General features: G+C 45.9%; 1 protein-coding gene across 2 annotated transcripts in view; it reads left to right on the top strand.

The window, feature by feature from the left end:
- The window catches only part of CARD9 (caspase recruitment domain family member 9), a 496,386-nt gene that overhangs the window by 194,388 nt on the left and 276,975 nt on the right, over positions 1 to 25,023 (top strand). For both annotated transcript variants that reach the window (XM_069609572.1, XM_069609573.1), the window contains one exon: positions 19,539 to 19,771. In XM_069609572.1, the coding sequence (XP_069465673.1) occupies positions 19,539 to 19,771 (233 nt within the window). The remainder of the gene's footprint in view (positions 1 to 19,538; positions 19,772 to 25,023) is intronic.

Raw genomic sequence — 25,023 nt, 5'->3', positions numbered from 1 at the left:
GATCCTTTATTGAAGTTCCAGTACATCTTTTGGGTTTATCTTGTCATGTTCATCTGAGCTCCAGGCAACATGCACCGGCATCCTCTCAGGTAGGCTACATCTCTCAACTGACTCACTCAGAACTCTCAACCATACATCAACATTCTCACCGGTAGCATTCCATGTCACTCACTCAACATTCCACTTATACTGCAAAGATAACATGGAAACCAGATCACTACACACAGCCTCTGAACCATTTACTTAGCCACTTGTAAGGCTGCCATTCTCAGGACCTTGGGTGCCCGATTGCGTCAGGGTCAAACATGTCCGACAATTCGACCTCAGTGTCGCCCGTATGTTTCCTAGCCTCTTTCTCCCTTCTTGGGTTTGGGGCGGACTGTCGTCTGGTAGTGTCGCCGGATCTGACTTGTTTCCTAACAATGTGTCTGGGTCTCCCATATTCTGTTCCCTGGGAATCAGAGGCTTGGCACGTCTGACTTTCGCATAAATGCTTCCCTGACCTTCTCAAACGCGCTAGTTGCCTCAGGGATACTCTCCTCCCTTTTTTCCTGGCTCGTCGTGGTAGAAGACAGCCTCTCCGAGCCTGTGTAACCCCCCTGTTCTTGCCTCTCTATTTGAGAGAGCGTCTTTGGCGTTTCCTTGCGCTCTACTCCATCTTTTTTGCTGTCTGCTGCTCCCAATCAGGGACTCCAGCAAGTTGAGCCTATCCCCCTGGGCCACCACTTGCATTAGTGAGTCTGCTAGCAGCCTTTTAGAACTAAGGGCAAGGTCCTTGCCTTCCATCTGCTCTCCATAATCCGACTTCTCCCAGTTGGATAGGGTGCTGCTATGCTTGTGTCTGAACTTGCAGGCTGAGATGCACGCCCAAGGGGACTCCCCTGTCTTGACTGGCGTTGTGGCCTTGCTGCCCCTACGAAGGGCAAAGCTGCTCTCTTGCTTTCAGATATAGATGACACTCACAGCTACTGCCAGCTGTACTCTGGCTCCACCTTATCTCAGAGTGAGTGCCTTATCTCTCTTCAGTATTTATCTATATATATATTCCTTCTTTATTTTTTTATTTTTCTTCAATCCGTTATAGTTCTCAGCGCTCCGTAGAGCTAGTTCACTGTGGAGTTATCCATGCTGCGTGACTGTTAATAGGCCGTGCCCGCCCAGCTCCTCCACAGAGCCTCCACCATACAATGGCTCAGATAGGCCCTTCCTATCATGATCGCGAGCAGGTCTCCTCAAGTGAGCTGAGTGACTCACAGACCCCACTTGCCCCCGAGTGAGGCTGTGTCTCCCCGCTCGGGCCTCAGACTGCTGCTGACACTGCTGCACCATGTGCTGAGAACCCGAGCTAGCTCCCGGTCCTCAGCTCAGTAATCGCTTGCCCAGTAAAGAGGACCGTTCCCTCAGGATGCCTCTAACGCTGCACTGAGCGCCTGCTCCTTTCCACGCTGCCCACTAAGGTCAGCAAACGCGGTGCTGCACTCCTGCTCTGTGCTAAAATGTATCTGCTGAAGAGCAGGAAAGAAAGAGGAAGGCACCAAACAGGAAGGAAAAGGTGCAGGCAGTGTTAGTTGGACTACAAGAGAAGGAACCTGACATTGGATGCTGTAGTTTAGAAGTAAAAAAACAACATGAAAGAACTTTTTTTTGTTATGTTGACATTTTTTCGGAGTTTTGAAACTGCTGAAGAGCAAGAGTAAAGAAAAGTTCATAATGCTCGCCTACAATCTTGACACAGAATTAGGATCTGATCCTTGTGCCATTTTGGCAACCACAGGGGGTGTGATGTTGCATTCTTAGATACCTACTGAGCAAGAATCTTAACCCATTTGCCATCGGTGATGAGCGGTCACCCAGGTCTTCTCACCATCTATTCCGCAGTACTGCTGCATCATCAAATGTGGCCGAAATGGCAGCAGCATAGATCTCTGTTGCACGCCTGCCACCCTTGGTCAAGCGCCTCAGCGTGATATTGATCACATGTGTCACTTGACGCACAAGGAAACCCTCCCATAAACCTCTGACCTCAGCCATCAACCTACAAAAGGTTAGGTCGTACTACGGGATGCGCTTCTCTGAAAGGTAAATATGGGGTGTCCCAATCAACTGTGTACAAAGTCCTCAATCCATCCTCCCCATCCTATCCGGACAACCCTTCCAACTCTCCTCGTACCCACTACATACCCTAACCTGCCACAAGAAAGGTAATTTCTTTCCCTCCCCGCCTGTTTCCATATTTGTATCAGCGTGGTTACCGGAGAAGGAAGCAGCCTGAGTTCCCCATCCAGGGCACCAATTACTTCAAACAGCTGGAACGGCATAAAAAAAAGTTTATTAAATGATTTTGTTTTTGACGCATAGGCATCTTTACAAAATTATTTTTCTCTTCTTTACAACATACATCGTTTCACATCCTTACATACAGAATTTTTTTTTTGTTTTTTTTGTTATTTGTGCATCATTTAAAAAAAACAAATATTTACAGGGTTATATAATACTTTTTACATTCATCCTAGTATGTTTTTGTGTTTTTCCTCCACTTATGATTAAAAAAGACAAAGCTTATCCAACATATCAATTGTATATACAAATACAATAAAGGTTTAGCTTATAAATTCATAAAAGTTCCTCAAACAGGAAACACAGTTACCAAAATGAACAAGAAGCAGCGCGTAACGCGCATAGGACTGCGAATCTATTCAGAAATAACATATTGCTACCATACCAATCAACATGTTTTACTTATAAAATGAAACAAAACATTAGAGAGAAAAAAGAGCAAAACCTCAACGCTTCACATGTTCACTAGTTCTCCACCTGCCGAGTGTTTGCTTCATCAATGATTTTCACTAATCGGAATGTTGCCAAAATTATCGCATTACAAGATCCCCACATACAACGAGTCCAAATTAATTCTCTTGCATTTAAAGTGTCGGTGGAATTAAATGAAGTAATAATTTTTAGTCTCTCAGCTTCGAAAGTTGGACATATGAGGAAAAGGTGTTTTAAGGTTTCATTGAATTCTGGCATTTTACAGAATCTACAAATGGTATCGTCTGAGTTAATGCCCCTGTTAAATCAATGTTTGATTCTCATTTTAGTATGTAGCAAATCTAAACGAAAACGCATATATAATGCGCGAGTTTCAGCGCTAGGGGAGAGCATAAGATATTGCAAGCGGGGTACCTGAGCATGTCTATATGTCGCGTATTCCGCGAAGGAGGGATATTGCGATATTTGTAGACAAGCCTGAGTTCCCCATCCAGGGCACCAATTACCTCAAACAGCTGGAATGGCATACATTCAAATGCAATCATGTTAGTGAGCGCGTCTGCCTGTGGGTACATAAACCAGTCAACCATGTGCTGAAGGGAAGCTGCCCAATAATATAATTGAAAGTCAGGTGCACCTACACCGCCCTTCCCCCGCTTGGAGTTGCAATGTCTTTAAAGCCACTCCGGGACTTTTGTCCTTCAACAAAAATGTCGCCATTAGAATATGGATCTTCTGAAAACAGTCACTCAGTAGAGGCATGGCCATGACCTGGAAAACACACAGTAGACGCAGCAACGCTATCATTTTTACAAGTGCCACTTGCCCTACAAAAGACAAAGGACATTTCAACTACAAATCTGTCAATTTACTGAAAGCTATCATACCATCCTTCCACATTGCATTGATCCACCCAGTCCCAATCCACTCCCATCTTGATCCCCAGATACTTAAAACCATCTCTCAGAGTTTCCATCCCACGATGCTGCAGTCTGTTCCCCACCCTTGCAGGCAAAGTATAAATGACCGATTTTGTCTGATTGACCACTAATTCAGACAATTCATCATACTCACTGATCCCAACACTGCCTCCAAATTACTGACCGGGTCCCGAATGTATAACAATATATTATCAGTGTACAGGGAAATGCAGCGTGACAGCGCCTCATCGCTAAACCAACAACCTTGTGACTCATATGTACCATCCTTGCCAATGGTCCAATCAGCAAGGCAAAAATAATCGATGACGGAGTACAGCCCTGGTGTGTGCCCCTCTAAACTGGCCATGTTGAGGATACACGCCTATTCGCCTGCATCCTAGAAGTAGACCCTTCATATAACAGCTTAACCCATCCCAATCGGGAACCCAATCATATCCTTTCCTACACCAGCCATTGGAAGGCCGAACAAATGGAGTCAAACACTGCATAGGAGTCCACACTAACTACCGCCACCTCATCCGACAAGTCCCAGAAATTGTCATGGATAAGGAAAAGCCTTCTGAGATTGAGAGCCGTGCTCCTGCCTGGGATGAATCCAGTCTGGTCCAAGTGTACAAGCTCCTGGACCACCCGGCGAAGACGGCGAGCAAGAATAGTACACATAATATTTATCATCCACACTGATCATAGACAACACCCTATAGGACACGCAATCAGCTTCGACCCTGCCTGCTTTAGGGAGGATTACCTCCAAGTTCTCCAGCATTGAACCCAGAAACCTACCCAAGGGAAACGCTTCCAGATAAGCTGCCAGAGGCTTTAGAACAAGAGGATCCTTATACACCCTGTAAACATCCACAACCATCAGTCTGTTTAATCCAGCCTCATCCAACCATCCGACAGCACCACCCAAAGCAAGCCCATCCCTTCTAGAGTACAACCTCTCGTAAAAGTCCCTAAACTCCTTGCAAATAACCTCCTGATCAGCCTCCATGGTGCTATTCACATACCTTATCCCATCACACGACTGCTTGCCCTGCTCCCTTTTCAACCAGGCAAGGAGCTGGCCTGCTCTATCACCTTCAGAGTGTTGCAGCGCCACATATTCAAACGTATTCAAGCTATCCCAGGCTTTGGCCAAATCTCTCCCCACTTGACCCTTGGAAGCTAGCACATTCTCCCACCTACCTTCTTTTCTCTCCAACCCAACCATGTCCCCTTCCAGCCTCTAGATAGTATAGGGGAGCACTCTCCATAAACCCACCCTGGCAGAAAGACAGAGGTCTCTGATAAACACCTTCAACGTCTCCATTCAGTACACCGATGGTCAGTGGACCCTCAGTTACGCTCAAGAAACTGAGTAATTCATTTTTTAGAGAAGATCTAAATGTTGTGTCCTGCAGCATAGTATCATTGAACCTCCACATCGGAATAGGGGCAACCAGGAGCCACTTCGATATTTCCAGACAAAGTGGTGCATGATCAGATAGCGTCCTGTCTAGAAATTCTACACCCACAACCAACCTAGCCACTACTTCCCCACAGAATGCATAATCAATACACGAAAAGGAGCCATGGACTCCAGAGAAGTAACTGTACTCCTACCCATGTTTTAGTCGCCATACATCAATAAGTAGCAGAATGGATATAAGCCTAGAGAGCGGTTTCGGCGGCCTAGTACATTTACTCAGTGTGTCCAATTCCTTACATAAGACACGTTGAAGTCCCCAAACTACCACACCCCATCCACCCGATGCCGTGGAATCAATGCGTTCATACTTTCAAAGAAGTCCGCTTTGTCCACGTTAGGGGCATAAGTGTCCAACAGCAACACTGATCGGCCCACTGATCTCTTCAGTATCCCTACATATTTGCCTTTCAGCTCAATCAGTGTGTTATGTATCAAGAAAGGAAGAGAATGATGAACCCACCACACGCCCGCTCCATCTCTCAGAAAGTTTAGCCAGCTCTGCACTCATCAGGCGAGTCTCCTGCAGTATAACCAAATCAGCCTTGTGCTTAATCAAATACGAATATATTTTACTTCGCTTCACAGCATTATTAATCCGTCGCACATCCCAGCTAATAATTCTCAGTTTAGCCATGTGCCCGTAACCAGTGCATCTGCCGCCGCTTCCCCCCCCCCAAGCAAGGATTCCAATACAAATGACTGCTCGCGCCATTAGCATCTTAGCAATAGCTCCAGGACCAGAAAACAAAACAAGGAACAGTACAAACACGAACTGCCAACCCTCATCCCATCCCTCTCCCTGCATCTGCACCCCCAACAAACAGATAAAAAGCCCTCCCCACACATCACAGGCAACAGGCCCAACGCACCCCATCCAATCAGCAATTGCCACCCAAACACCAGTTGCCTGCCCAAAGGAACTCTGGAGCAGGCTAAACCGGGGTAGAGAACCGGAAGCACGACAGCTGAGCCCAGCCGCAAAAACCGCCAACCACAACTATATAAGAAAAGAATAACCATCCCAACATAACGTCAATTTGTGCATACATGGAATGGACTGGTAGAACATCCCAGCACGTCCACCCACATTGCCACACCCTGCTGAGCCCCAAACAATATCGCCCTCAGACCAGAAGAATCAGCAAGCTGTAACCATGCAGCCACTCTGCTCACCCTTCCACAACCCGCAGACCCCTCTCAGCCCAACTGAGATCAAGAGTCCCATTGACATTCACCACCTCCCTCCCTGAGGGTGCCCTCGAGGGCACAAGCAGCAGCACTAGGTGAATGTTCAGGCACACCTGTCTTCCTCTGTAGAACGTATCTCTTTACCCAGTTCTCCAACGGGTCCCATGCCTCCTGCAGGGTGTAGAAAAAGAAGGACCACTCCTGCATCAGCACCTTCAGCCCTGCCAGGTAGAATATTTTTTTTTATTGAAAAATCTACAGTTTGAACTCATAGGACAAACTTTTGTTTCAAAAGATAAACAAATCGCCAAAGAAAAGAATAAGAGAAACAGCCAAAAGATCAACAAAAAAAAAAAAACAAGGGAGAAAAAAAAAAGAAAATAAATCAAATCGATCGATCTCCACGAGCTCTCCAGAGGAGGAACAGCCCCACCAATACTAAAATTAAACATCAGCTTTCAAAATCAGATCAAAGTAGTTCACAGTTGCACATACAAGTTTCATGCTGGATCCAGAAATAATCTTGGCCCACGACCTCTCCATATCATCGTCTAGAGGTGCAAGATGTCCGAGATGTGAGGATCATTGAGTGGCAGTCTGAGTGCATTCGATCAGCAGATGTTTGGCTGTTTCAATCGAGTCTCCACAGAAGCGGCAGAGACTATCTTTCAAGGATTTGTCCTTTCTTTGCCAAAGAATTTCCTTGGTTTTTAGCATGTTAGCTCAAAACCTTAGAAATTGGTCTCGATGATGGCGAGACGGACAGTGCAGTAAGTAGCGTGCTGGTTCATTTAATTTCCTAAAATCGCCGCACATCATTTTTGTTGACTTCAACTTTAGTCTTAAGTCATTATTGATAATCCAAGCCCAGTTGTCGAATTTCTTTTTTGCGTGTTGTGGGCGAGTTAGAAGCTCTTGGTTACTTATGTTTGCTGCAGATAAAAAGGCCGATAATTTACAAAACCATGTATTAAGAAGGTCTCGATTGTTCGGCGTCTGGTTGTTGGCAGAGATTGTATATGCCGGTGCTGGTGATTTTAGGGACATTTTGTGCATTGCTGCTATTGAGTTCCAAACACTCTCATATACAATGAGTTGATCGCTATTTCATATCTCAATATAGCTATTGATGTTGATTGTGAAAGCTTCAAAGCTTTCCGCCAGAAGCGACCTTCTAAGACGTGCCAAGTTTGCTTGCTTATGTTCCAACCAGCCACAGCCCCAAAAATTATCATTGGAACAACTTTTTGTTGATAAAATTTGAGGACGGGTTCCAGTGAGAATTTTCCATGGTTCCTGTTAATTTTTGCTCCTTGCAGAGCTAGCTTCGTCATTTTTGATGTTAATTCCACAACCCATTGCTGTTCTCGAATGGAGTTGTTAAATTGGATCCCCAAGTATCTTATCGAGTCAACAGATGCTTTGTTGATTTCAGCTATTTTCCACCTAAATGCTTTGTCTTTTTTACTTCTGACATTTCCAATAGATATAATCTTTGTTTTTGAGGTGTTTATTGACAGTTCATTTAGAACCATGTACGTTTGCAAGCCTGTTAGTAGACGCTGGAGCCCAATTTGAGTTCTATCCATCAGAACCAAGTCGTCCGCGTAGACTATATATTTGATCGGAGTTTGATTTATCTTGGGCGAAAAGCATGAAACTTGATTAAGATAGATTGGTAGATCAGCCAAGAATAATTTGAATAGCTCTGCAGCTAAAGGGCATCCTTGCTTGACACCTTTGTGCGTCATGATGGCTTTGGATAACACACCGCCGTTGTTTAGACTGACTTTAATTGATGTATTATCGTGAAGAGCGATGATTGGCTCTAGGATAGATGCCGGACAGCGCCATTTTAGCAATTTTGCCCATAATAAACTGTGATTCACACCATCGAACGCCTGTTTCATATCGATGAATGCAAAATGTATCTTTCCATTCTTCTTTAAGGTTTCTAGTTTTAAGATCGTCAAGATAAGCAGATTTACATCTACTCCAACCCCCTTCGTGAATCCAGTTTGCCAAATGTCGTTTATCTGCAACATTTCGGCCCCTTTTGCGAGTTTAATGCGCAAGTTCGATCCAAATATTTTTCCAATCGTGTCCAGCAAGGCAATTGGGCGATAGTTGTTTGGATCGTCCCAACTGCCCCGCTTGTGAATAGGCACCACAATCGCGGTCGTCCATGATTGCGGCAATTTTTTGGATAGACTAATTTTGGTAAATAGCTTTCCGATGAAATCCGCCCACTCGCTTGGATGTTTTTTTAGATCGATATTTGAAATCAGATCTGGTCCGGCTGCACGCGAGATCTTTAAGGTGTTGATTACACGGACGAGTTAATCGTGCTCCATCAGCACACCCCACTGGCTGTCAGCAGTGCTCATTATCGCAACTTCAGATTCGGGTTTTTGGAATACCGAGGAGAAGTGCGTGTCCCAAGCGTCGCCTGATATAGTATTTATTACGTGTGGAGTACATTTTGAAGGGTCCATATTCAGGATCTTCCAGATGTCGCGTGTGTTCTTTGTCATAATTAGATGTAGCATATACTCAGCACGATCTTGCTCAATGATAATTGCATGCGACCTTGCCCAGTTTCGATAGATCATGCGTCTTGATTTTAGCGCTTTTTGGACATCCATTCTTGGTGTGCATTTTCTTAGTTCTCTCAGATCTTTCCGCAAGACTTTTTTGGCGTCGTGTAGCACCTTACAGTAAATATGTCGATGAGTCCGTCCAAGGTTTTGTGAGGTTTTTCCAGGCACGATGAGGTCTGTCAGCAGTGGAATACAATCAGGCCCTTGAGTTGCTCGATTGTTCAGTAGCTTCAATCCAAGGCCTTGGATCTGATTGCTACTTAGTCATAGACGATTTCCGCGAGAGTTTATTTCTAAGGTTTCATTGATGGGACTGTTTGGCAGATACGTGTCCACCATGAAGCATAGTTGCAGAAGGCTATGATCGCTGTATTTCATTTTTTTTATTTGTAGATCGACTAACTTGGGTTCAGGATTGCTCGAAATCCATATGTAGTCGAGTATGCTATGTGTAGAATCACGATTCCAGGTTGGCTTGGCGGGAACATCCCCTTTTGTTGTTCCATTCAGCATGTGTAGATCGCGCACACGCATGGCTGACTGCCATCTTTGCCCTCTTTCTTCGATCGCATCGGTCGGCAGCAACTGATAGTTTTTCAAGGATTGATCGAACTGGAACCAGGTACAGTTCAGATCTCCACAGCAAATGACTGACAAGTTGTTATAGACTAGCATCGCGTTGTCTATTAACTCTGAGATTGCAGATATGAGAGCGTCTGAACTGATCTTTATTGGGTTCCAGTAAATATTTATAATCACTAAGTGCTTCTTCACTGTGGGATTTTGTTCCATTGTGTGCATGATCGTACCTTGCACATTGGATTTGGATTTATTGACTCAGGAGCAGACCAGGATTGAGTTATCCTTACCATTGTTATTAGGCCTGAACTTGGGCGGCCTTTGGCGTTGTTAACTGCAGCATTTAATAAGATATTAAATCCATCACAGATGGGCGGGGTGCAGAGCCATGATTCCTGGAAACATATAATAAAGACATTTTCCAAAGGTGTTTCAAAGTCATTAAATAGATGTTTATAACCCCGGGTGTTCCAGGAAATAAGTAAACTTGTTTTTTCACTTTTGGTCAGTCATGGCTAGTGCTGGTTCCTAGACTGATTTTGCTTACATTTTTTAGGTGGAGCATCTTTTTGCAGCAATTGATCCGATCTTGAGCTCATGGTCACACTCATAGACTGCCTTAATACAGCCGAGTCAACAGGTTTCATTTGTTTCTTGTTTCCTTCTTTTGATCTTTCAATACGAGTAAAATCGTCTTGATCTGGTTCAGGCAAGATTTCAAAACCAAAGAACAGCAGCTCGTCACTTGCCTTTAAAAGAGTGCTACATACGTTTACTGAGTTGATGTGAAGGAGCACCTGATCTGAACATTTTTCGGTAGCGTACTCAACGATCCGTATGTCGTCAGAGTCAATGGTTCGCATCGAAGGCACACATTTGAATAATTTCATAATGTTAGCTCGGTTGAGATTTACTTCAGAATCATCGCTTTGGATGTTTTGCAGGTGTAATTTGTGGCAGCCAAGTGAATCTTTGATCTGTTTATTCTCGTGAACTCTGCTTTTAAAACGAACGCGTTGATTTCGTTGATTTAATGTAAGTTTTGGATTCAACTGTGACACAGCTGCATTGGCTTGAGAGGACTTTGCTGGACCCACGGTGCCCGTTTGCTGGCGCTCGACCATTGGTTTCACTACTTTTGCAACGCCATTGTTTGAGTTCTCAGCAGGTGTCAAAGTTGGGACCACAAGATGACAGGATGAGTTGCTTTCTGCGTCTTGGTCATCCTGAAACGAGTATGTGGACAAGTCACATAGATTTGTTGAGATGGAAGCAATTGAAGTAAAACTTGACTCAGAGTCAGAAATGATTCTTCTTCATTTCAAAGAAGGTTTTTGGTTTTCCTGAGTTGGATGAGCACAAATAGCTTTGTTTGAGGCAAGTTCAGGCTTAGATTTTTTGTGGCCCTCATTACATTTAAATAGACTCAATCTCGGGGGCGTGGATAGGTTCCTTATAAACGCTTTGGTATTGGAGGAATTCGCTGATTTAGAGTTCTTTGAAGTCTTCGTTGTTTTTCCACTTGCTTTTTTTCCGGCTGTTTTGGTAGCGACTATACGTGGGATAGTTGAGGTTGTTTTTGCTGGGCCAATGAAGATGCCGAAAGAGGAAAAATGACTCCTGGGCAAAGCAAGTTGTGATTGAATGTTATCCTGGTGAGATTCAGTGCTGACGTCTTTTGTAGATTTATCGTTCGGTTGGCTTCCGTGACCACCAGAGCAGTTTTCCTTTTCAGTGGTGGGTTCGACGTCCAGACAAGTGTGCAGAGTCTTCTTTCCATCTAACGTGGTTGAATTATTGATGTTTTGTCGACAGTCCACTTCCACTACGTCAATTTGTGTCACGTTGTCAACAACCATTGAGTTTGTAATAGGTGATGTTGTGCATCCGACAGATCGTATGTTGGAAGTTTTCATGACAGACTCCTTGGTGCATGAACCTTCATACTCATGAGTCATATAGCATTGGCATTTTTGTGTTGACTTCAAGGCTTCTATCAGGCCATCGACTAGTTTCTCCTGTTTCGGAGAGTCAAGTCGTATTACCTTCATTGCCACGCTACAGTTCGCTCAGCCTCTGCCTGAATTTTGTCTTTTAAATACATGTTGGACTTTTCAACTTCGTCCATTTTCTGGATTGAATTCACTAGAAGTGCGCCTTGGTCCTGAATCCGATCGCTTAGAGCTTCATAGAGTTTAACGAAGGGGATCATCGCCAGAGAAGATGCCGCTAGAACATTATTGTGAATTTGCATTGCCGCAGCGGACGAGATGCTGGCTTTTGCTGGTGTTTGCCCATTGTTCTCTGCGCCACATGTCGAAAGACACAATAAGTCTTTAGATTGAGCATGCGCTTCGGTTGTCGGGTTGACTTTTCGTGTCAACTCGAGGCCATTAAAGGGATAGTGCAGTAAAAAATGTTATTTTAAAAATAGATAGGCAACATTAAAAAAACAAATACTAGCACTTTTTTTTAAAAAACTTCCTATGTAAAATTTTGAGCTATTCAAGCTCAAAATTCGCAAAAGCAAGCACATGGGCGCATCCATTTTGTGAAATGGATGCCCGCCTGTGCAGGCTTTTGCGGCACTAATGAAGGAAAAGCCAGCCAGCTGTAGTAAACAAAAGCTACCGCTGGGTGGCTTTTCCTTCATTGGTGCTGTACGCGGAGGACGGGGACCGGAGACCAGACCAGGAAAGCTGCAGCTGAATCTCGGTAAGTGCTATTTATTTTTTTTTTAAAAATAAGCACTAGCTGTGGTTTTTTTTCTAAGTTTTCCGGGCTGGAGGAGCTCGGAAAACGTAGAAATAAAACCGCAGCTTTAAAAACGTTGTATTTATGTTTGCGGTCGCTTTTGAAGCGACCGCAAACATAAATACAACCTTGTGTTTGAAAACGCTGCGGTTTTTCTTTCCAAGTTTCTCAGGCTCCTCCGGCCCGGAGGAGCCCGAGAAACTCGGAAAGAAAAACCGCAGCGTTTTCAAACACAACCGCGTTGTGTTTCTGCCTGCTGTGGCTATCACTTTGGGTCTCCGGAGAGCACCGGAGACCCAAAGTGAAAGCCAAGGCAGGCAGAAACACAATGCGTTTGTGTTTCTGCCTAAATCTGCTTTCCCATTTGGGGCTCTCGGACTCCCCACGGGGGGCTCGAGAGCCCCAAATGGGAAGGCAGATTTTGGCAGAAACACTGCAGCATTTAGCATTTCCCACTTGGGGCTCTCGGGCCCTCCGTGGGGAGCCCGAGAGCCCCAAATGGTAACAATTTGTTTACTTACCTTGCCGTCCAGCGTTGCATCCTTATTCAAAGCGGTCCATGGATTCAGCATGTGGCGCTGCTGTAGAGTTTTGTGGCGAGTCTGGGGACCTGATTTCTTGTTCATGGGTTCCGTCATGGGTCGGACTGGGAACTCGTTGCCGAACTCTGAGCCGCGCCCGCAGTCACTTTAAGTAGAAAACACAAACATAGGACTCCAACAGTAAACACGTCGTGCAGCTCCTCTAGAGAAATCACAGTGAGAAGTACTCATGTACTTATAATCACATTCTCTAGTTTTCCTTTTTACTGCCTCAAAGGACATCAGCTGCCTCTGTACCTCCTTCGTGAAGTCTGGAAATATCAGAATCCTTGATCCACCTACATCATAAGAGGAGCACTGCCTGGCATCGTGCAGCACAGCGTCACTTTCCGAGAAGTTAAAAAATGTCCCAATCAGTGCACGTGGGGGAGCCACAATAGGCGGCCTCTTTCTAGGCACCATGTGCGCCCTTTCGATGGTGAACCATTTTGACAGTCCTTGTATAACCAATGTATCAAAGGTTTTTCAAGATACAGTTCCGCACTATATCCTTCCTCTCCTTCCACCACTCCAAGTATCCTTACATTGCAGCACCATGAGCCAACCTCGGCGTCTTCCGCTGTGACTACCAACCGTCTTGTGGTGGCTGTGAGAGCATCAACTTTAGCCTTCAACACCGACACCAGGTCCTCCGTGTCGCTCACCATCTGTTCGACCTCTGTGACTCTCTCGTTCACCTTTTTAAGATCCATCCACACAAGGGAGACTTCAGTGCCCACTGTCTGCACCTTATTTTCCAGTGTGGTCTTCAAGTCCTGGGTGGCCAACACAAGGCCATCCAACGTAATTGCGCGCATCACAGGGGCCACTGTCACAGGCTCCTCATGTGGCTGCTGCATGGGCCTGAAGGGTCTCCCCTTGCAACTCACAAACTGGTCCAATTTCTGTTATCCCTTCACCATCCTGATCACCCCAGAAAGTTAGTGGGCCGTCGGCCCCCTCTCCTCCTATGGTCAGCCTACATGCAACAGTTTACCAAGTGCAGGACCATCAAGGTGGAGCCAGCAATTGGGATACGCTATATGCTTATCAGGGTAACATGCAAACACCGCTGCTGCGACTTTTCAGTGCGCCACAGACGCTGCCACCAACGACAGTCTTCGGTGGTGCTGTCTAATGGAATCCAGAAATCGGCTGACACACCGTCCCGCTCAGCGCCTCTCAGCGTGAAGTCACAAAATGTAAGTCGCACCACATGGATGGGCCAATCTTCGCCATCCACAGCAGATCCCGTGCAAACTTCCTCCGCAGGATCACATCCACAACATGCCGGGGTGTAGATCATTACAAGTCTGTAATTGGCGTAGTCTGATGAAGGATATATTTCAACATTTATTTGGATGTGCGGATGGAGCCCAGCAAACTCACACCCTCCTCAACAGGCGCCAAGCCACGCCAGGGCTGAAATATGTTATTGTTAGCTTTCATTTTTAGGTCATTCCAGAATTATAAAAAGTGCGTGCCAATTCTATTCCTCCGATTGGACTAAATCCTACCTGAGATTGGTTCATTAGACCATTTGATTCCACCTGTTTTGAGGTTTTCTTGGTATACGTAGCACTCCAGGGTTTTGGCTGGGTCGGGCAAGTTGGATATGGGCCTGTAGTTAGTTGGTTTGCTCGCTCTTCCTGAAGTATTCTTCAGGAGCTGTTTCATACAGACAGCTTTAAAAGCCTCTCGTACTATTCCGTTTTCCAGCGATTGGTTAACTTCCGGTAGGCAGAGGTCATAGGGTGCTCCAGCTTTATTATTTAAATAGTTTGAGAAATGTTTCTGTGGAAATTGGTCTGAAATGACTGAATGCCATTGCTTCTGTCAGGTTTTCTGTATCAAGGAGGTTGTTAATTGTATTAGGTGTGCTGATGGTCTGCTTGATGTGGTTGAATGTGTGCCTGAAATGCAGTGCATTTTATGTGTGAGAACTCTCACAGCAGAAACATGATATAGAACAGTGAACAGTGTGATGCACTTGTCTCAGAATACCTAGAATTAGAACACCATATCTGCCAATCTGTTTCTGGGATGTGAGACTTGAAGTATAAACAAGCGTTCAATGGGAAATGAAACTACGGTGGAGTTTCCTACCTGGGTCCCATCAGCATAAATGTCATCATTTGCATGTCGGAGTGCAATAGGTAGGTGCACAGTGGAAGCGTACTTGCCTCTACACCTCCCTTTTGCACTATGCTGTGCGAATTGGGTAAACACGCCTCCCATTTATGCAGTGGCAGACAGCTTTTATAATGGATTCCTATGGTATCCGCATGCTTTTTGGTGGTGTGAAAATGTGACCTATTCTGTAGGAATCCATAGCATTTACTCCAGCATGAAAACGTCATGCTAGCATAAATGCTGGCTTATTTGTATAGCGCAAGGGCAGAGAGAGGCAGAAATTGTACAATATGTATTATTCCCCCTTTCCAACATACAAATGAATAAAAATATGGTGTGGTGTATGCATGCAGTTCACGCTAGGCCATGAGGAACATGTGCCCCAGGAAAGGAAAAGCAAAATGGAAATCCAAATAAAAACACACCCTAGGGTTTTTAAAAGGTTTAAAATAGAGAGGGAAAACTAGAAATCCAAATAAAAGAACCCTCCTTGCTTTTTCAAAGGCTTAAAATAAGAGAGAAAAAACGGATATCAAGATAAAACTATCAAAAATACCTCACAGGTGTTGCAAGGAGCCGTTTTGTTTAGACAAACAGCTCCTTGCAACACCACTACTCTCCAAACACAGCAAGGAGATTGGGGAGTTTGAAGGGGTCCAGGCACGCAACGTCATTGAGCTGACCAGCTGAAGCCCTCCCCCCTCGAAATATTAGCTATGGGGTGGGTATTCCGTGAACATGGTCCTGCTGGCGCATTTTCTTTCTTCCGAAGCAAATCTGGTCGGCTCGGATGAACAAGCAATGCCCGTTTCCTCGAGTCACAGCCACCCTGAGACACACAGGCTGCGTCCCAGTGCTGTAATGAACCTGACAACACCTTTCTTTTGTCATCAGCAGCATAACCTTTCTTATGCATAATGGTGAATTTCGAACTGAAAGACCACCAGTTACCTTGCAAATCTGTAAAAGTTAAAGCGAGCAACACAAGAAAGCACCCTTTCAAAATGTGTTCATTCCCTCAATGTCTAATAGTTTGATATGCTAAAAAGTAAAGTTTGCTTTGATGTCCTTAGTTGAAAATTCTCAAAACCATACATAACAAGCTGGAGGTTTGTGACGAATCTCCAAACTTAAGTGAGTTTATTACACAACTTCTTTCATTGTGCGTCTTAAAGCACTGAAAATAAAGTGGGTAAATAGATATTGTGCCTTTTGCATCTTATAGTTTGGCATTCAGGATGTGGAAAATAAAAAGGTTACACTGATACTATTCTAGCTCAACGTGCTGCTATAGGATTTACATGTTGTCATTATGCTTTACTATGCAATTTGTGTATTTTGCAAGTAAACTTTATAGGACAGTATTAGTGTAGGCCTTGACACCCAAAACTTAAATATTTGTTCCAAGTAAAGCGTGGAAGAAGGTGGCCATGCTTAGATTGCAGAGTTGGTTAAAATCCCTGCTTTGCTGTTTAGCTTCAGTGTGTGATCCCTGGCAAATATCCCTGGCAAACAATGTAATCTCACCCTGACTTCAACTGCAATGTTGGAGTGCTTATAAGTGATTACGTGATTTCTCCCCTGTTGCTCCCAGCCACTGACGTTGCTTGGCCCGTTCAGAGTACTGCCCCAGACTCTGCTATGTCCTGTTATACTAAGATATTGAGTATTTCATTGTACAATATCTACCATTTTCACACTTTTAAGACAGAAGTTAGATGCCCCTACACAAATAAGTTTGACACTTCTCCATTGTCTCTGAAGTTGGCGCCTCTCCCAACATTTGAAGGGTTAGCCCGCACCTACATTTTAGCCTAGGTGTACCCCTGGATGTGTGCACTTGGGTTTTTCTAGGCAGATAAGGGAAGCCTTTCCCAAAACCTGACGGTGTTAAATGTTTTACTGTGTTTATCTAGAAAAATGTACTTGAACAAACGCAGTAAAACTTTAAAGCTGCTACTTTCAAGAAAGACTTCCATCGCCTTTCTGCATATTGCGCTTTAAAATATACTATTTGATAGTTGGTCTCAACATCAGACCATGGCGGTAGGAGGGGAGGGGTAGAACAGTGGGGCCAGAGCCTCCAAGTTTGCCCCGACTGTTTTCAGAAGTGCCCCCCCCCCCCCACTACTTAGCCCCCTCCCAAAATATAGGTTCTGTTGCGCCCCTGAAGGGGTTCCACATTGTAAATAAAAAATAAAAAAAACATGGGAATGCTGCTGGTGTTCATTGAAAGCTCCCATATTATCAAGTTGTGTCAACCAGCCAATAACAGGAAGTGTTATACCAGAAGAAAAGTTCAAGAGCACAAGGAGGGAGTCAAGGCCCCATATAATAACTAATTGATCAGGAATGGACAAATGTGTTGGTATTGGATTCAATGCTTTCTGTACACTTGGGCATTTGACTCTGTAGGGTCTGCTGCCATATCTGTTGGGAGGAAACAACATAAAAAGGGAGGAAAAGCAAAAAGCAAGACAAGAGAAACAAGATGGAGATAAAGAGAAGCAAAAGGGAGACAGTCTGGAGGAAAGGGAGAAAGAAAAAAAAATAAGTCAACAGGAAAATAGGAGATAGCAGGGTAGAAACAAATGAAAAGAAGAGGGAGAAATGAGGGCATAAGGAATGGCCTAAACACACTTGAGACTAATTCAGTAAACATGTTGCAGGAGTGACTCACTCATGGAAAACGAAATATGTTACACCCTGTTCACAAAACAAGGCCTGGTGAACAATCTCAAAGTACATGAGTTTATTACGCATCATGTGCAATTTACTTGTGTGTAACTTACTGCCAGAGCTGCAAAAGAGAACGTTTTCGTCTGGGAAAGGGAGCGACAGTACATATGTTGGGGAACCCCCACAAGCACTTCGTTTTCCAACACTTAGCATCCAAGTGATGTAGGTGTAATTGGTGCAATAAATGTGAGGGAGTGACCCATTCACTGCCAATTGGCAGCATGTTTTTAGGAAGTGAAAACCAGCATGGGAACAGAATTTGTAGCCAAGGGAGGAAAAAGGAACTAAAAGTTAGAACTTTGAAATCTTTATTTTTTTTACTTATCTTGCACATTGCATACTTTAAGCAGACCCCCACTTTTTGAGGTGTAACTGTTTTCTGTTTGAATTCAAACAATTGCACATTTATATTCTGAAATGTTTAAGTCATGTGTGTCTCGACATGGTTCTTTGTGAAATCTACACCTTGGAAAAATCTGCATATGAAAAATGTATATTTATGATTCAATACCAAAATTATTATCTTGCATACACGTTAACCAGAAGATGACCACATCAGAGAGAGAAAAAATGCAAAAACAGCGTCCACAAAGTGAATGAAAAAAAGCTATTCATCAGTAGTCAAACCGCTCATCTGGATAAAGTGGAGTGTCCCTGCTTTTCACTGCATCAGTTCCACTTTTATGTGCCTGACATGCCTTCTATAAGTGTTGTCTCAACATATCCTTTGGTTTCTGTAATTTAATTGTAAGTTAGAGTAAGTAGGTTACAACCCTGTTACTATACTCCCTCGCTATTGAAGCTACCTTTTAACGACAAAAATTCAAACTATTTGTATTGTTTTATATAGCGCCTTAATCCAAGGCGCTATACTTTACTTCTCACATAATTCTCTATCTCCTCAAACACAACCCAGCCCTAAACGCAACCCACCCTGTTCATAGTTTACCTCCGCAGAACCCATCCACATGCCATTCAGACACGGTTGACTAGCAGGGCCTTGGCCACCGTCACATAACTTTAATGGCTGAAATGCACACACGCATAATAGCGGGCGTTCAACCAACAGCACTTGGGGGCCATAATTATGGTGAAAGGTGCTATACAAATTACAAAATGAATGAATTATAATCCAAGCACTTCACGGGAGCCTCCGACTGCGTAAATCAGGGGGGCCCAAACATCATGTTGCAATGTGCGACCACACAAGCCTTAGCGCACTTTCAGCTGGCTCTGCTTTTGTATTTGCTAGACCTGTCACCTGGACCACTTTTCCAATTCAGATTTTTCAGTTAACAAACTAGTAGAGTTAAGAAGTTGCAGTCACAGTTAAATGAACAGAAGAAAACGGTACTACAATTCCAATAATTTTGTAAACGCAGAGCTCATGGAAGGAAACAAGGTGTTCCGTTGTCCTTGACTTCTCAGGTCACCCAAGTTTCATCACTTGATTTGGGTAAAGCTGTCTGACTGACAGTGCGATGCATGCAAGGAAAATCTTATACTAAAACGCATAGCTCCTGTTTTGTATGAACATCATAAACTGTGCCACATAATGCTTTGGGTGTTGTAGTTAATTGGCAGGTTCGGGCTCCGTTTGAGGAAGAGACTTGTGACACAGCGTCTAAAAAAACTCTTTTGAATCCTCTGGGAAGTTGTTCACCCGCCTAATAAGTGTGACGTGGGTGTGAATCCAAAAGGCAGGTCCCAAGCCAAGCGCCTCACAGAACCCCTGCGTCCCGCGGCTGCATGCACTCATAACCATGTCTGCCGTCCTCCTTAGGAACAAGACCATGGAGAGTCACCTCGCCGAGCCAGCCGCCGCCGCCACCTCCGACCCGGAGGACAGCTACGAGGAGGGCTGGAACACGCTGGAGGCGTACCGCGTCAAGCTGATCGCCATCATCGACCCGGCGCGCATCACGCCCTTCCTGCGCCAGTGCCGCGTGCTGAACCGCGACGACGAGGAGCAGGTCTTCAACGACCCCAGCCTGGTGATCCGGAAGCGCAAAGTGGGTGAGTAGACTAAGAGCTGGGCCCGCGCTGCAGGCCCGCGCATGCGCAGCGCAGCCCTCTTAACCTGTCCTGCAAACACTCTCCCGGTGCAGCTTGGGCTAGCCATTGAACTGCATTGAAGTAACGCAGGGGTCCTTCGGGGCAGAAAAATAGCATGAATAAAATCATGATGGATCGAACTCTCCAAACCATGATCAGTTGAGAGATGGGCATTTGTGAAATAAATCTCATGTCGCCTCTAATTCATTTGACATCTGGAAGTTTCTGAGATGTGGGTACAGATGGGAAGTTACGGTTCTTTTTCATTTGTAAATCTGTTTAACAGACATTACTGGCATTTAAAAACATATCTGGCTAACAGTTTCTCGCTTGCACTCTGGTGGCCGTGAGGAGTACAGTTCCATAATGAAAAGTCAATTCAGTCCTATACCTCGTTAAACCTTTCTTTAGGTGTTCGATATAGCGCGCATCTATTTACAAGGAGAAGCACAGCACTTGATGGTGGTGGTATGGTGTGTCATGAACCTGGAGTGTTGTGACATGTAGGGGTGAGATGAATATAAACGGGAAAGTACCAGATAGCAGTGTACGGTTTGTTTTATTTATTTTTTCACGTACTTCTATAGATTACACATTTACAATTTGAGATGTAGAAACACTCAAACCGATCTTTAAAACAACATTTGTCTTGCACGGGCAAAATGGGGTTAAAAGTCCTTGCCATTGTATTGTAACAATATTGTGAGCTGTTGCTTGGTACCTCTTGGTGTTTAGAAGCAATGTTTCTTTTCTACCATATATTGGAATGTATGTTTGGCTTCAACATTCATTACACTGCCATATCATTAAGGTTGTTTATAAGCTAACCGTGGCCAAATTACTTTCAAAGCTGGTCATTGGCGTCTCACTGGTGTTTCCCAAACTTTGACGTATTTCTCTTCTAATACTCCTATTTCCTGTCCCCTTTCCTCCATACTTATGGGATATTCCTCCGTCCTGCGGGACGGGACCGGACTACTTTGTAAAAAGCAACAATTAAAAAAAAAAAATTGTCCTTCCTCTCTTTTTACGCGGGGTACCGCACGCGGCCGTAACCCCGCCCTCCTTAGCTCTGTCCCGCGCATCGCCCATCAGTCCTTTTCTCCGCTCGTTCGGGACTGGACGCACTTGCATCTTCTGAAGATTTTTTCCCTACAGTTTCCTCCTCTCTCGCTCTGGCTTAGCAGTCGCGTGGTAGTCTGTCTATGCCGAAAAGTTCTTTACTTTTTAGAGCACCCCGGCCGGGGGACTCTTCCCCGGGGTCTTCCCGGTCCGGGAGGAGCGTCACAAGCTCTATTACCGGGGCTTACCCTGAGGTGCCTTCTAAGCCTAAAAAGTGTACCAGAGTTTTCTCCGAGGGCCTCCGTAAGGGGCCTATTGACAGCAGATTACAATCTGAGGCCCCTCCTGTGGTGGCTATTTGTGGGCCCAGTTCTACTGAGGCGTCGGGTACCGGAGCTTGCTTCGAGGTCTCCTTGACTGAAACTTCCCGTAAAAAAAACAGGGGTATGCGCTGAGGCCTCAGTTGAGGCTGTTGATACCGAACGGAAGTTCGAAGGCCCGTCGTGAAGAGGCTTATACCGGACTCTGGTCCGAGGTCCCTCGTTTAGAGGCTAAGGTGACCAACAGTTCTGAGAGGCCTGTTGAGGTCTTGTCGTTGAGGTGTGTTCCTCATCGTTCCCACTCTAGCGGTGACTCCAGATCTGTTGAGGGGCCACAGAGTGAGGTCTTGGACCGTAATCCCTCCGTTACCAGCAGTGCCAAGGTCCTTCCTTTGAAGGCTAGTTTGGCTGATAGCATGTCACAGAAACATCCTAGGCCACACAGTACCGGCTCGGCCGAGGTTCCTTGTATTAAGGCTAAGATGAAGACCCCTGACCCACCTATGTGGACCGCTGCCTCACTTCCACACGTGCCGCAGTTCTCCTCAGGTGCCGACAAAATGGCGGCCGTTCCCGCCAGGACCACGGTGGCCATTTTGGATACCTCCCTTACAACTACGCCATCGGCCCTATGTGTAGGGAGTGGTTTTTCAGGTGAACATCGGTTTCCTTGTGCACATCCGTTTTGTCCAGTTTATGACTGGAACGCTCGGATGCCCCTACCGCACAATGTCTCGCTTCCTGCGGCATCGACGCCCTTGATTTATGTGGACACCAGTGGGGAAGGGCCCTCTTGGCAACTTTCTCCCTTGCGTCCCTGGAATTACTCCGCTCATGAGAGGCCTCCTCCAGTCATGCCTAAATTGTCGGCAGAGAACGTCTTTTTCAGCAAGTTTCAAAGACTTGTGCATTCCAACCCCATGAAGGAGTACTTTCGAGGCTTGTTTAGGGAGATATGCCCGCCTGCACCGATGCTCCGAGCTGCGGTTCCTGTGGTTCTGCTGGCGCCTCTTTTACCGGCTGGGCCTCCCCCAACTCTTCCACTCCTGCCTCCGTTGTCCCCAGTGGACAAGTCTATTGTGGTGCCTGATGCGACTCAGCCTGATCGGGAGCTGACGGACGGCCCACAGGGCGATCAGGACAGCGAAGACTAGCCCCGCTCTGTCAGAGCCTTTCACGACCGGGTGCTGGATATGATGTGTCTGTTGGATGTTCCAGTACCCGAGGCACCCGCTCAGCAGGAGGGCATGCTTTTGGGGGCGTTCACATTGTCTCCTTCTGAGTGTACCAGCTTGTTCTTGCAGAAGGTCGTTTTGGCCGAGATCCGTAAAGTCTGTGAGAAACCACACTCTGGACTGTTTGTCAACAAGAAAATCGATGCGCGGTACAGGCTCCATTCTTCGGAAGAGGTGGCCTTAGCGTCGTGTCCGCCCCCCCTCCTCCACGGTAGTGGCTGCGGCCACTTTGCAATCCAGACCTGCAGCATCCTCTTCTACGTCGGCTACACAGGTTTTGGCCAAAGAGGACAAGCTTCTTGACTCCCTTTGGAGGAAGATTTTCGCTAATTCAGCCCTGCAGCTGCGTCAAGCCAATGCAGAACTGGGGTCAGCGGGGGCGAATATGAAAATGTGGAAAGGTCTGTTGGAGTTTGAGCATTTTATTCCTGCTGAAAAGCTAGAAGATTTCTAGGGGAGTGAGGGGAGGGCTTCTACTCCTGGCTGTTTACGGTGCCCAAACCCAACCAGGCTGGCCTGCACACCATCCTAGACCTTTCCCAGTTCAATCTTTCTTTACCCCAAGAGAAATTCAAGATGATCACGCCTTGTCAAATAAAGTCCTCTTTGCAGAAGGTTGATTGGCTCAGCATGGTGGACCTTCAGGATGCGCATATGCATATTCTGATCTGGAATCCACACCCGAGATACCTACGGTTTTCTGTAGTGGAAGAGCACTTCCCGTTCCGAGAGCTCACCTTTGGCCTCAGCTCGGCACCGCGTGTCTTTACGAAGATGGTGTTGGTTATCGCAGCTTATCTTCGGCTTTAGGATATTCATGTGTATCCGTATTTGGACGATTGGCTGTTACGCAGTCCTTGCCTGCTGAAAGCCTCAAGCAATCTTCAGTCTCTCCTCCAGCTCCTGTTCCACCTTGGGCTGTCGGTGAACTGGCGGAAATCTTCCATGACGGTCTCTCAGGACTTGACTTTCCTGGGTTTTCGTTGGAACACGATCAACTGCAGAGTATACATGTCCGGGGACAGAATGGCGGATCTGTTGGCCACGTGTCAGATGTTTGCGCAGTCGGAGAGCATGTCGGCCCGGTGGTTCCAGAGGCTTCTGGGCCTCATGTTCTTGTGCATATTGGCTCTTCCTCTTGCTCGGCTCAAGCTGAGGCAGCTGCAGATGGCTCTTCAGAGTTCTTGGCGTCAGGCTGTGGATCCGGACTCCAAGATAAAACCGATTCCGGCTTTCATGAGAACAGACCTTATGTGGCAGTCATCTCTCAGCAACCTGTTGGTGGGCGCGGGTTTTCAACACCCTGCTCCTATGGTGACAATCACGAGGGACTCCTCCCTTCTGGGGTGGGGTGCGACGTTGGATCTTCTTCAGATCTCCGACCTCTGGTCGTCCCAAGACAAGTTCCTTCATATAAATCATCTGGAGCTTCTGGTGATCTTCCTGGCGCTCAAGGCGTTCAGGCCGGTCATTGCCAACAACGTGGCTCGTGTCCGCACGGACAATGTGATGTCCATGTTTTACATCAACAAGCAGGGGGCAAAAAGCCCCCTCCTCTTGTGGATCTTGCAATTCAGATTTGGGAATGGGCGGTTCATCATGGCATCTGGCTGGTGGCAGTACACATCCCGGGCCAGCTGAACGTTACGGCAGATGCCCTCAGCCTACGAACAATGGTCAGCTACGAGTGGTAATTGAAAGCAGAGGTCCTGTTACAGATATTCCTGTGTTGGGGCACTCCGGAAGTGGACCTCTTCGCAACATCGGCAAACAAGAAACTTCCTCTCTATGCCTCCAGAAATGGGCTGGGAGCCTCCTCTCTGGGAGATGCTCTCGAGATTCCCTGGCACAACATGAGGGCCTATGCTTTTCTGCCTCTGATTCATCGGACGATTTGCAAGCTGAGGAACACAGTGAACTGTTCTCTTCTGCTCATAGCTCCATGGTGGCCGGCCAGGTTCTGGTTTTCAGAGCTTCAACATCTGTCGGTGTGTGCACCGATCAGGCTTTCGTTGGTTCCCGATCTGCTTCATCAGAGAGATCGGCAGCTGTGGCACCCCTCCCCACAATCGTTCAGCTTGGCGGCATGGTGCCTGAGTTCAGATCTTTAGAACATCTCAACCTGTCTGCTGCCAACATGCACATTATTCAGGCAGCCAGGAATCCCTTGATGGGGTCTCAGTACAGAAGAAAATGGCTTTGGTTCTGTCACTGGTGCTTAGCCAAACAGCTGGATCCCAGGGTGGCTACGATTGACACAGTGTTGTCCTCGTCTCTCATGTAGCAGAGTTGGGTATTCATGTCCGGTCATGCAGGACTTATCTTTTCAGCTGTGGCCGCCTACCTATCAACGGACCAGTGCTCTTTTTCACTGTCAAATCCAGTGGTTAAAAGGCACTTTGCGGGTCTAATGTGTCTTTACCCTCCTGTTCGTAAACCGCGTCCGACGTGAGATCTGAACGTGGTCCTTACAGCCTTGTGCCATAAGCCTTTTCGAACCAATGGCTACGGTAGATCTTAAGCACCTTTCGTGGAAGGTGTCTTTCTTGGTCTCCCTTACTTCGGCAAGGCATGTGAGTGAGCTCCAAGCTTTGTC

This window comes from Ambystoma mexicanum, chromosome 8 (assembly GCF_040938575.1).
Source record: "Ambystoma mexicanum isolate Mex_15411 chromosome 8, UKY_AmexF1_1, whole genome shotgun sequence".
Classification (NCBI taxonomy): Eukaryota; Metazoa; Chordata; class Amphibia; order Caudata; family Ambystomatidae; genus Ambystoma; species Ambystoma mexicanum.
The sequence above is the reverse complement of the archived record's forward strand: the minus strand, read 5'-3'. Positions and strand labels throughout refer to the sequence as shown.